Genomic DNA, 14,424 nt, shown 5'->3' on the forward strand with positions numbered 1-14,424 from the left:
GTGAGAGAGTGGTTGTGTATTAATTGGTTTTTGTTAGCTTTTCCTAAGATGCAGAGTATGACTTTATATAAATGACCCCATCGCAAAGAACAAAACCACCAGTGAAAACTAATATGAGAAAAATGTGACCAATTGCACATTAGAAAAGTGTTTTTTCAGCTGGTTTTGCATCAGGACCCAGATTTCACAATGGAAATCAAGTGGGGATCCAGCACGGTAGCAACATGGTTTATCGTACAAACTTAGACTCCTGGATTCAAGGTCTGAGGAGCTATTTAATGCAATGTGGTCGTCACAAATTAATTAATGCAAGTGAACCAACTTTTACATTTAAATGTATGCATTTGGCAGCCGCTTTTATACAAAGCAACTTCTAGGAAGCCTCTAGGACTTCTAGGACCACTAAGAAGTCTCTTTTGTTACAGAGGAAAAAAAGTTCAACAATTCTGAGATCCATTATCGTTTCTCTCCGATCTGACGGTTATTTCAACAGTGGCCCTGAAAGTCATTTAGAAAGTCATCTTTCCTCTGGACCCAGTCTCCAGAGAGCTCAGATAACAATAGGAAAGCCTATTACAGTCTCACTAGGATGAGCGAGAATCACTGACCTGAGCCTTTGGAAGGGAATGGCTGCTTGAAGAAGGTCACCACACCATAGACGTTCACCACTGTTTTGGGATTCAACTGGTTTAGGGGAGCATATGTGTACTTTCCCTACAAAGGAATAGAGCAGGAATATTGCCATTAATGTCAAGGAATCCAATGTAGGCAGGTGACCTACGAATCTAAGTTTTCAAAAACCTTTTCATGACTTTTCCATTTTTTGTTATTACTAGATAAAGAAAAATATTTTAAATAGATTGCACTTACAAAGAGCAATTTATATCCAATTAAATTTTTTTTTAGCTGAACTTAACTACAGATATATATAGATATATATATAGTGTGTGTATGTATGTATATATATATATATATATATATATATATATATATATATATATATATATATATACATACATACATACATACACACACTATCTATAAAGACTTCTATAATAATTTCCATGATTTTTCCAGGGCAGTCCTGGAATTTTATATATATTTTTTTCATTGTGTATATTTCCAGATTTTCCATTACATTTAATTAATTTATGACAATCAAGCACATTTAACCCCCTTGCCCAATTGTGAACAGCCTGTTACAAAGAATTTAATAAATACTGGTCATATTCTCATTACTGTATAAAGAAAAAATATGTATTATTTAAATTGTAAATTACATTTATTTAGTACAAATGTCAGTATACATCATGGTATTATTTGTTGAACTGAATTTATTCTGATTTTAATTTTTCTTAAAATCATAAAAATAGAACATAACATTAAAAAAAAAACATTGTGCCCAGCCAGGATGATTTTTATTACTGTATTACAGTAATGATAATTACATTTTCAAATTACAGTAAGGAGAATGAGCCTTCTTTACAATACAGTGAGAATTTGGATGGAAATGTGTATAATTGTTATAATGCACAAAAAAAAAAAAAAGGCTTGGTAAGATCTGTTTTCTGATTACAGAAACCAACAAACAATAAAACATTGAGTAATTTAGGATGATTTACAATTCTGTATTACAGTACCAAGAATAAGACATTTTTTTCACAGACTTTTTTCATTATATTGAAAATCTTTTGATTTTGGGGTGGAAAATGACCCAAAATAACTGGGCTACTTTTTCTGACTTCATATAAACTGGACTGAATGTGTCTAAGGACATTTAGTCTTACAGAACTTGATCTGGCTCAAGCAAATATAAAAGAGGGTGACAAATTAAAAAAGGACACCACGCTCAAGCAAATGTACACAATTACACAAACAGAAAGAGACAAAAATCAGCAGAAAGAAGCCAATTAAGATAAAGAATCTGCTTGATCTCTGAGGGATAAATGGCAGATATGGTATTGGAACAAAGTGGAAGGGATTTATCTTTGATATCAACATGAAAGAAAACACGTACTGCACCTCAGAACTGATGACAGTGGGCCTGTGGGAGGAGGTGGCTGAGGGACACACCTATCAAACACATGTCAATGACATCAAGTTAAAAAAAAAGAAGAGGGAATCCAAAATATTGTTTCCAGTTAAGCTAAAGACAAGAATGGTGAGGATTCTGAAATGCATTCAGCCAACACTTACAAAGACATCTTTGCCATCCATCTCCAGGTGACAGGGCTACAGCTTGTCCCTTAGAAAAGACGGAGACTCTCTGACTGAGAAGCCTGTCAACTGGACAACATCCAAAAGAGAAAACATTAAAGGTGATGAGTAATTATTTGATCCTTAAGTTGATAAGCAGAGACAACTAATAGCAAGACATTTGTAGCTTGATTCCCCTAAAATGTATATACAGTGTCTCTATTGAAGTACTGCTCTGTTTGAGCATCCCAACACAGAGACATTGGCTAAACCAATGACACGAGCATGGGGTGGGGCTATCTATTTGATTGACCACCAGCAGAAAGGAAGTGTGTTCTTTAAAAATTATTTTTGCAATCGAGTGCTACTTTTTAAGCCATATTGTTTTTTCCGGATGTTTTTTTTTTTTAATTTTCTCCCCAATTTGGAATGCCCAATTCCCAATGCACTAAGTCCTCGTGGTGGCATAGTGACTTGCCTTAATCTGGGTGGCAGAGGACGAATCTCAGTTGCCTCCATGTCTGAGACCATCAATCCGCGTATCTTAACATGTGGTATGTTGAGCGCGTTGCCGAGGAGACGTAGCGCGCGTGGAGACTTTAGGCTATTCTCCACAGCACCCACGCACAACTGACCACGCGCCCCACCGAGAGCGAGAACTACATTATAGCAACCACAAGGAGGTTACCCCATGTGACTCAACCCTCCCTAGCAACCAGGCCAATTTGGTTGCTTAGGAGACCTGAATGGAGTCACTCAGCACACCCTGGATTCGAACTCGTGACTACAGGTGTGGTAGACAGCGTCTTTGCTTTCTGAGCTATCCAGGCCCCCACTGAAGTATTTTTTTAATACATTTTTCCCACAAGGATTTCATAAAGTACTTCACAAAAGAGTTCTGAAGCTATGAAACAAACCAGCTAGCTCTGAGATAAATCACAACATTACAAACTTTGATTTGAAGCAAAAAAAGTATTTGAAGTTCAGACAAAAAGACCAAGGTACAAAACTGTGGACTTAATGTGTTTCATAAGGGAATTAACTATAATCCTGTGAAGCACTGCAGATGATGTAATCAAATGAAAAATGATGGAAGAATATACCACTATCGATTCCAAGTAGTTGATTATAAGGAAAGAATCACAATTGTAGTATATTGCAAAATATTCAGAAATATGCAAATATACAAGAATACATGGAGACCGAATAGACTGCCTTAGCAAGTATCAATTACTATTGACTTTGAGAATAATCATTCAAACAGCCACACATCCTTTAATATTTAAAAACACCTAAAAACGTGCAATCATTTTCAAAAGTCTGCATCTGCATAAAACTGGAGGACTTGCAGAGTGACTACGAGTTTAATCATAGCTTGCAGATATTCAGAGATTTAACTGATATTGTTTCACACTAAAATTGTACAGAAGCTGCCAAGTGTTAGGATAGCTCACCAATACAAAGCTTTATCTTCTGCCACTGTTAAGAATCGCTGCGACCCAAGCCAAATGGCAGTTTTATAATCGGTCTTCCAAAAATGCTACTGGCAACAACAAGCATGTATAGTGGAGGCTGTTTGTCACAAAAGTTGTTTTGCTGCACTTCACAAAGAACTTTTTTGTTGTGTTGCACAACGAAATGTTCATAATGACTATGACCATTGCAGATCACCAAGTTTGACCTTCAACTCTAAGAACAGGAAGATTGAGAGCCAAATTCTAGTGCATTACTGGAAATATGAGTGGTGAAGGGGGGCGTTTTCATTCTGTAAGCAACAGATAATCTTGCCGGGTGACAGAAAGGAGGATCCTTGGGGAGAAAGAGTCTTTCTGGGCACTATTTGTGAGAGTAAACGTCAGAGTTTTGACTGAAGGCACGTCTCTCAAGGCCGATTTTCTCTCACAAAGCCATTGCCTGTCTGTGGGAGCTGTTCTGAGCTGCAACCATTGTGCTTCTGTAGGAGAAAGGCAGTAAAATACTGGCTGTGCAACCACAGTGCTTTTCTTTTCTTTTTCTTTTCTCCACAGATTGGAATTCCCAATGCACTCTAGGTCCTCATGGTGACGTAGTGACTCCGGGTAGACAATCCGGGTGGCGGAGGACGAATCTCAGTTGCCTCCACATCTGAGACTGTCAATCCACGCATCGTAACCTGTGGCTTGTTGAGCGCGTTACCGAGGAAAGATATCGCGTATGGAGGCCCACGCTATTCTCCGCGGCATCAACGCACAACTCATCACACGCCCCACTGAGAGCGAGAACCACATTATAGCAACCACAAGGAGGTTACCCCATGTGACTCTACCCTCCTTAGCAATCGGGTCAATTTGGTTGCTTAATAGACCTGGCTGGAGTCACTCAGCAAGCCCTAGATTCAAACTCGCAACTACAGGGGTGGTAGTCAGCGCATTTACTCGCTGAGCTACCCAGGCCCCCAACCACAATGCTTTTCACCTTCTTGCACCATCTTCACATAAATGAGGCTACTTCAGGAGACCTGTTTCAAAGTTAGTGAACCAAGGAAGAGATATTTGGCACACAGGAAATAGATGGCTCATAAATTCTAAAAACAGTCCAACTTTGAAAAAAATTCTAGAGGAATCTCGAGACTCCTGCTTAATAAAAAAAAATTCAGAAATGCATCGTATATAAAACCCCCTAAGAAACACATCCATACTGGATCAGGTGAACTTCAAACCAGCTTAATCATACAGGGCTTCCTTAAAGGAATGTTCCGGGTTCAATACAAGCTAAGCTCAATCGACAGCAGCATTTGTGGCATAATGTTGATTACCACTAAAATTCAAGCTAAATCTGGGTTACAGTCAGGAAATAGAAGTGAATGGGGCCAATTGGTAAACGTAAAAAAACCCACACTATTTAAAAAATATAGCCACAATAAAAAAATTGTTGTTTCATCTTGTGAGATGAAATCGCTTACTACCCTTTATTGTGTAAAGTTATAGCCAATTTTACAACTTGGTTGCCATGACGATGTCAACAAACCCTAAACCACTGTATGTAAGTACTTTTATCAAATTATAAGCTTCACATTTCTTTAACCCTCAAAAAATTCACTTCCTTTGTTAGTGCATCACTGTAACCTCAATTTTGCCTTTTTTTAAAAGAAAAGAACAGCTGAGTCTAAATACATTTTTGTGGTAATCAACATTATGGCACAAATGCTGTTGACTGAGCTTAACTTTTATTGAACCCAGAATATTCCTTTAAGACTTCAGGCAGCTCACCGACTAGTTGATTTTTAGAAAATCTGTGGTTTTATCTAGGTAGTATCTATGAGAAAATTTGCATTTTTACTCAAATTTAACACACACGGTCAAAGGTTTTGAAACACTTGACTGAAATGTTTCTCTTGATTTTAAACATCTTTTGATAAGGTGGCATATGCTTAAATGTTTGAAATGAGTTTTGTAGACAAACATATAATTGTGTCACCATATTAATTTATTTCATTATAAAACTAAAATTCAATAAAACATTTTTTTTTTTTTTTAAATTGATGACTTGTACTAATTGCCCAACATAGATGGGAACTACTATGTATACTATGTACTACACTGAAAAGCTTTTATTTCCATATTGCTTTGGTGCATGCAAATGCTCAAAAAAATCGAAGAGACACAAAGAAAATGCTTGCACACAGTTTCTATAGAAACAATATTCTACAACATTTATTAAGATGGCAAAAATTTTCCAAAATACGTGAAAGAGCCAGATACTGATAATGATGCAAATTGAAAAAGTTTTGTTCTTGCAATGAGCACTTTGGGACTTTTTGCACTTTTTTGGCCTCTTTTTAAATATTCTGAAAGATTGTGTGCAAGCTTTTTCTTTCCTTGTATATGCACCAATACAACACACAGTAATAAACAGCAACATTTACCTTCAATAAATGTAACCATAATTTTACTAAAACATTTTTATTATGGCTGTCGATTAGCCAAATAATTTTTATCAAATTAATTACATAATATGCCGATTACTCAATCTAATTAAGCACATATCAATCCTTGCCAAGAAAGCCCCCAAATAAAAAGCAATTAAATAGTAATTTGTTGCCTGTAATGCTTGCTGTGTGTTGCCTGTACACCTGGAGTTGTACTTACTGCCCCCTAATGGCCAAGACTCATCACATCTAATCAGAACACTCTTTCCCTGACTACATTATTACAGCCCTTTAACCACTAATGCAGAGTTTACACACACAAAAAAAGCCTGAAATCGTAGGCAAATCAGAGCTCACTCACGTGAGCAACGAACACAATGTATGAACTATCTAAGACGCGATTTGAGAGAAGCGCCGATGCGTCACCAATGGCAGCGAGATATCTAGGATGTTAAATATCTGGACCTGTCTGCGATTCCAAATCGGGCAATGTGAAATGTGTTTTTACTGAAATCAACTGCAGCGTTGACCTACAGCCAATGAGAGAGCAAGAAACGGGGCACAGGAAGTTTCAGTGGGAGGAGTCCTGATGTACCTGCAACAGAACACCAACTAGCATGGCTGCGATTTTTCATGTATTTGAAAAAGCTATGACTTCCATGACAAGACAGACAGTTGTGTAATATGAACGGTACCATGATCCGACGTCTTTTAAAGTCATGTAGTGTGTAGGAGGCATAAGCTACACCACCCAAACCTTTACATTTCAAATTAAAAATTCTTCCAGTGGAAAAAAAAAAACTATTCATGAATTTTCCCCAAATATTCATATAAATATTTGATGCATTACAGAAGCTTGCCCCTTGCCTGACAGACTGGGAGAAGTCCTTGGCCAATGTGCCAAAGAGAATACTGTTGATTGATGTATGTTCAGTGGTGCTCCGAGGGGGTCCTCCTTTTTTTGAGAGAGAGAGAGAGAGAGAGAGAGAGAGAGCAAACAGCCAGGGGAGAGTGAAAGAGTGGCAAAGTACAGCTTTCATTTGAAGACACTCTCAAAAGCTTCAGGACTAAGAGATAAGAATCATAGACTTGAGTAAGTTCTTATGCTTTGATGGTGCCACGTCAGGCAGTCATATTGCCCCCAAATTGTGCTTCTCTTCTCTCCCTCTCTCTCTCATATATATATATAATTATTAAGGCACAAAAAATAGTATTGTATTTATTAAAAGTTTAATGGACCAAAGCCATGTAGCCTGAATGACACAGCCTACAAATCTTTCGCAAAGAGGTTTTGAATCACAATACACTAACTATAAAGAATTGCACTATTACCGTATCACAACCCAGAAAGCGAGCTCGAAAATATTGTATCAGCAGGTTCTTGCGGATTCCCACCTCTATTTATAAGTTTACAGTTCCATGAAACTAGTCATGCTGCCTGGACAACAAAACCTACAACTCTTTTAAAACCCAAAGCACCAAAGCTACTTTAAAAAGGATGCAAGGCGTGAAGGCCAGACAGATAGTGTCATTGCTGACAAAACAGATCAGCTTGATCTGCGCCAGCTTGTTCAAGATCTTTGTCTTTGCATTTAAATTCAAATGGGCAAACTCACCTCTGATCTTATCTTTAAGCATTTCTATAACACCTTCCTGCATGCAGTATATCACAGGACATTTGTGAACCAATCTAGCCTATCCAGAGAAACATAAGCACTTTAAAAGGGATAATTCTCTTAAAAATGACCATTCTGTCATCATTTACTCATCCCCTTGTTGTTCCAGACCCATTTCTTTATTCCATGGAACACAACAGGGAGTTTTAGGGGCCATTCAAATGGAATGCTAAATAAAGCTACAAGTAAAACAGAAAAAATGTGTCCCGGGATGTGTTTTTACAGCTTAAGTTCTTTTTAACTTGACACAGCATCTGAAAATCATGGTGCTCCTGTGCGAGATGCTGAGAAAAAAAAAAGTCTGGCTAGCAAATTTTAACATACAAAATAAACAATCGACATGAACAGACAAAAAAACATGTTAGGTATTTGTATACCTCGGAAGAAAGTATTTTGGGTTTGGAATGACATTTAGAACATACTTTTTAGGTGATCTAAAGCTTTTACTTAAGTCATATAATGTACATACAAGAATAGTGGAAACACCAACTGGAATTTGGTAAATGACCTGTGAGAGTTGGAGCTTTACAGGTCCAGTCATGTTTTAAAAAACATCTTACAAATGTTGTTTAGCTTCCATTAATATTAAAGAGGTAAAGAGAAAATTCTGTCATTCCAAACGTGTATCACTTCTTTTCTTCCATGGAACACAAAAGTAAATGTTTTGTTAATGTGGCTCTTTTCAGGAAAATGAAAGGAAAGGAAAGTGAACGAAGGTGGACGCCATTGTTAAAAAACAAAACAAAAAACAAGAGAGTGCCATTAGAACAGTCCATTTGACTTGTGTGCTATATTACAAGTCTTCTATAAAGCCATTTGCTAACTGCCTAAATCTGCCATGATAAAAAAATACATGAATGCAAATGAGATTTGAGACTCAAATTTCAGTCTGTTTATCAAACAAAGTTATAGTATGACTTAAGAATACTTGAAACATAAATGCAAATGTTGCCAAGCTCTGATGCAAAGAAATGTGTCATATTAAAATGCAGCGATACAGAAACTAAAGCAACATATTGTAGCAAAGTCACATTACCCATCCTCTCACAAATGATTAAGCCCATGTGGCATTGATCCACAAAAATAGATGTTTCATACGGTTGACTAATTGAGACTGAAGAATGGTGTGTACACGTGTGTGTGTCCATGCATTTAAGCTCCCCCCCATACATAATCACACAATCTTGAGTAAAGAAAAGCAATGGAAGAAAATGATGTGAATCACAAATCATAATAATTAATTCTGAAAGCGACTGCCGGTGTAGCTCGCCTACAAATCAATGCAAGCAAAAGCTGACATGAAAAAGATCTCAAGTGGCTCCATATGAACATGAGTGTGTTCAAAATCTCGTCCTGCTTTTTCAAACTTGTCATGAAGAACGCAAACGTGTTTTCTTCATGTGGAGTTTCGTCTTATGGATTTGAGCACACAAAGAACCTCATCAAGACCTGAACATCTGGAAGAGAGTTCCATCAAGAGATTTAGACACCTGAGAAGCAGCACAAGATATTAAGACTTTCTTTTAGAGAACAGATATTGAATACAAGTATATTTTATCTTCACTGCACTCACAAAGTACAACCAAGTGAAAAAATACACTTATATTTGTCTCTTAAAGCAAGTCTAAATATCTTATATGTTGCTTCTCAAGTAAATGTATTTTTAGACCATTTTAAATGGAAAAAACACTTGATAACAATAGGATTTTTTGCACTTTTTTAATTAATTAAACTTAATACACAGTATTTTATTTTTTTAATTCATAGTGTCATTTAGGTATTTTTAAAAGATGATTTTGTTCACTTTATTGTTTGCAAGCATGGTTAATACAACAGTTTAAGACGAGGCACAAGCTGAATAATCAGTTAAGAGCTAATGATTAATCGTTGCAGTAATCGGCCAAATAGTCAAATAAACATTCTAATAATCGTTAGATTAGTCAATATTCAAAATAATCGTTAGTTGGAGCCCTAATTTCATATCACAATTAAACCTGTTATTGGACATATTTCGGAGGGATATGTGGATGCTAATGGCAGCGCTAAAATAGGAAAACTGATAAATACACACAAAATAAATAGGTGGTATATAGAGATGCTCCAATTTACAGCATGACCCTACTAATGTGCATCCTGAGCTCAGTGATGTGCTTCAATGTGACCAGAGAGCTTCAAAAGTGTGTAACCATAATGTACAGTTGAAGTCAAAAGTTTACCCTTAGACAAATACATTTAAACTCAGTTTTTCACAATTCTTGACACTTTATCGTAGAAAACATTCCCTGTCTTAGGTCAGTTAGTATCACTACTTTATTTTAAGAATGTGAAATATCAGAATAATTGTAGAGAGAATTATTTATTGTAGCTTTTATTAATTTCATCACATTCCCATTGGGTCAGAAGTATAATGACACTTTAGTATTTGGTAGCATTGCCTTTAAATTGTTTAACTTGGGTCAAATGTTTTGTGTAGCCTTCCACAAGCTTATCACAATAAGTTGCTGTAATTTTAGCCCATTCCTCCAGACAGAACTGGCGTAACTGAGTCAGGTTTGTAGGCCTCCTTGCTCGCACACGCTTTTTCAGTTCTGCCCACAAATGTTCAATCGGTTTGAGGTCAGGGCTTTGTGATGGCCACTCAAATACCTTGACTTAAGCCATTTTGCCACAACTTGAGATATGCTTGGGGTCATTGTACATTTGCGACGAGCTTTAACTTCATGGCTGATGTCTTGAGATGTTGCTTCAATATATCCACATAAATTTCCTTCCTCATGATGCCATCTATTTTGTGAAATGCACCATTCCCTCCTGCAGCAAAGCACCCCCACAACCATTTTGATGTTGTTTTGATTAATTATACAGCCCTGAAGGATCGTGAAATTAGTCTACTGATGCGCTCTATGAAACTTAATAGCCTAATAAAAGGCTCATTAAAATCATCACAATATTCAAACCATTGTTGAATTTGATATCATCAGCAAAATTATCTCGATAATATCGTGGATAATCGATATATTGCCCAGCCCTAATAGACACACATAGATTTTTGCCCATTGCCCCAAGCATATTGGTGTGCATGTAAAGGCCAAAAATGTTTTAAGGGCTGTTGAGTAGAGCTGACCTTATGCCTGCACAACAGTAGGCTAATGGGTCATTGTGTCAAAGAGAACCGATTTTGCGTCTCCATCTGCACTGACCTTGAAGAGCAATTTAAAATACAACCAAAATGAAAAGCAAGGGTGAATGAAAAGGCTACCTCTGAACAGGTTTCGAACCGACCTCTGATCTTGACGCACCGCCAATAAATCCAAGACGATACACTTAATTTACACTTCACTGACAGCATGCTCGATGAATCTCTGGGTTGTTTAAAAGGGTTGAAATTAACACTGTCATGTGTCTCCTCACCTTAATTCAGAGCTAAAGAACCGTGACAATCTATGGTGACTAATGTTTGCATTCTCTGTTTGATGTTTTCAAACCCATCCTTGGAAAAAAAGGAAAAACCTTCTTGTTTTTTGAGGTGTCTTAGCACCACAGAGGCTGTTTTTTTTAACATTTTGATCTAGTTGCTTCTGACTATGCATGTTAGACATCATTACACAGGGCATCAGGATAAACCGTAGTGATGTTGTTATTGCTTATGAATATTCCTACGCATTGCTCCCAGGCACTCCAAAAAGGAAATGAAACCAACGACATGGAACGGAAAGGAACTAAGCCTTCACAAAGTGAATTAGGCTTTAATGTTAAAAACACAGAATTCAGGAAAAGAAAGAAAAATCAATACATGATGTGTCTAATAAATTCCTGAAGGGATTTCTAAACTCCCAAAAATAATTAACCCAGTCAATAATTTATTTCACCTTCCCAAAATCAGGAGAACAAAAGCTTCATGCCCACATTCAAAGTGTGCCGTTTTAAAGGCAAAATCCACAAATAAGACCTAATCGACCTCAACAACATAAATTGATGATGACTGATTAAGAGACTCTTATAGTTTAATTCCAATTAATAAACCATTGTTATGTTTGAAATTAAATACTAGCACACTGCTTACTGCAATGCGTTACATTTTTTATCTAAAACGTATTATGCAACAATAATCATTCCAAAGTAGATTACATTGACCTCATTACATTGATCAGCTGTTCAGATATCACATCAGAAATGAAATATATATTTTTTCCCTTGCATTTTTAATTACATTTTTGTGTTAAAATGTCTTGGTTAAAATGTTTGGGATCACCACAAGTTAAGCTAATTCGACAGCATTTGTGGCATAATGTTGATTACCACAAAACATTATTAGATTTGTTCCTCCTTTAGGCTACTTTTCTTCTTTTTTTTTTGTGAAAATGTATTTTTGCAGTAATCAACATTATGCCACAAATACTGTTGATTGTACTTAAAGGGATAGTTCACCCACAATGAACATTATCTTATCATTCACTCACCCTCATGCCATCTCAGATGTGTATGACTATTTCTTCTGCTAAAGACAAAGATTTTCAGAAAAACATTTTAGCTCTGTAGGTCTGTGTTTCCAATGCCTATGCGATTACACGCACATACCGCTGCTGAACGGAAGCATGATTTAGAGTAGGGATGGGCACGAGTACTCCGGTACTCCGATGTGGCAGCAATGATTGATCATGAAAACGATGATCGATGGTGATCATTTATAATGTGACTTTTCACTTAATTTGAAATTCTGTGACAATTACCTGACAACTAGACACAAACGTGTCAAAGAGGGAATTTTTATTTTTAATTTTGAGATTACGTTGTGGTTTTGAGGGGTACATTTATTGTCAGAGACGTCTCATAACAACCAAACTGATATACGACACTGCAATGCTATCATTACAATAATCAAAAGAGTGTAATTAACCATGTCTCTGCAAAACATTTGCTAAACACGTTTTATTACACGTTTGTAAGAACTTTGACTCGTTAATGGATATTCTTAAATAAAAGTGAATGTTTGTAACTGACTGTAAACCTCCCTGCCCTGGAAGCCGAAACGTTTGTGTGACGTAACACACCTGAAATCTCAACGAAATGGGAGTTGAACAGTTCCGCAAGAGTTTCCATGTTAGAAGTCCGACATAAAGTGTCATTCTGTTGCACTTACCCCAGTTGAAAGGTGGAAATTCCGACTCACTGAGTTGAATGGAACGCTTCATGAATCATCACAGTAACAACAATAGTGTATCGCAGCTTTCACCACTCGAGCAAACACACACACCAGGCATGTGGCAGTGGACTCCACATGCAACTGCAGCGCATATACAGCAGGCGAGTGTTTCAGCTAGACAGAGCGCAGCTAAATGGAAAAGAATGCAGCGGCTACAAAACTGAACTTTAACATAACACACATATTAAAACACAATGGTTGTGGCATCTCCTGTTAAGCCAACTTGAGTACTTGACTCGTAGGGGTGCACCGATTGATCGGCCACCAATCTAAATCAGCCGATTTTTGACTTAAATCCATTATCAGCGATCATGCCAAGATTCAGGGCCAATCTTTTTTTGCAGCATGCAGGAAATCAAACATGCACTGCTACTCTAATGAATGAGTGCTTGCTCAGCCCTTGAAGCATGACAGTATGGACAGTGTAGGATGAGTTGGCGGCAATTCTAAGCATTCACAAATTTGTACGAGCATGCACTGTGAGCACAGAGAGGATTAAGACACTGCATATGAATTAAACAACAAATAAACATGTGTATACAAATCGGAGTACACGTGATGTAACGTGAGTCATGACAATCGGATGGTGTGTTGAACGAGAGACTGTTTGAGCGATCATGAGTGCTATAAGCTTCTCCCCCTTCAACATGAGCACTCTCAGTGTCAATCAAACATGCACGCTCTCCAGGTGCTCTCAAAATCTCATCATCATTCACTCATCTCAGCTCAATTAAAATGTAATTGAGGATCCCAATTTAAATCAGACTGATGTTGGTCACAATGCCACTAATAACAGAAATAACTGTTAAACCTTAAATAACAGCACTGCATCTTCACGCATTTGCTTATTATTAGTGAATTGTGTTACAACAAGACGCCAAAGGCAGTAAAAGGCATAAATACTAATGAATAGGGTTAGGGTTAGGGTTAGGTCTAATAGTCAACCCCTAATAGTCAACCAAAACATAGTCGATGAGAAGAGTCTTGGTCAACCAAGTTTTGATTGGTCGGTTGGTCGCAGGAAAAAAACTCCACAGGAAGTAGCAAAGTCAGGCAGTCATTGATGGACAGATATGATCGTTTACAATGTCTGGTCCATGCGGTAATTCATTATTCACGTTCAAAATGACGAACACCAGTATTACTGCTGGTTGGACGCTAGGTGGTACTATGGGGTAATTTTCATTAAGCAGGGTTAGGGTTAAGCCTACACAATAAAGCAAGACACCTTGATTTCAAACTTTGAACTTTATTTTAACAAAAAAGTCAAATGAAACTGGAAAAAATTAAGTGCAATTAAAATGCGTGTTGTTCACTTTTTGAAAGATGGTTTTACAACAGTTGTCAACATCTCTCAGGCAAAGAACCTACTTCATCTGTCCATTCTCGACCGGTCTGGTATTTCGTTGTCCAGGAAAATACAACATGTGTGTGTGAATAAA

At 37.1% G+C, this 14,424-nt stretch overlaps 1 protein-coding gene across 1 annotated transcript in view; it reads right to left on the reverse strand.

Moving 5' to 3' along the window:
• Window positions 1-14,424, reverse strand: part of LOC127640651 (protection of telomeres protein 1-like) — a 42,394-nt gene that overhangs the window by 26,732 nt on the left and 1,238 nt on the right. The window contains exons 2-4 of the mRNA XM_052123336.1: window positions 2,197-2,286; window positions 2,023-2,073; window positions 609-714 (exon numbers count right to left, since the gene is read on the reverse strand). Of these exons, the coding sequence (XP_051979296.1) occupies window positions 609-714; window positions 2,023-2,073; window positions 2,197-2,217 (178 nt within the window). The 5' untranslated portion in view covers window positions 2,218-2,286. The remainder of the gene's footprint in view (window positions 1-608; window positions 715-2,022; window positions 2,074-2,196; window positions 2,287-14,424) is intronic.

Source organism: Xyrauchen texanus, chromosome 49 (genome assembly GCF_025860055.1).
Source record: "Xyrauchen texanus isolate HMW12.3.18 chromosome 49, RBS_HiC_50CHRs, whole genome shotgun sequence".
In the NCBI taxonomy this organism is placed as follows: Eukaryota; Metazoa; Chordata; class Actinopteri; order Cypriniformes; family Catostomidae; genus Xyrauchen; species Xyrauchen texanus.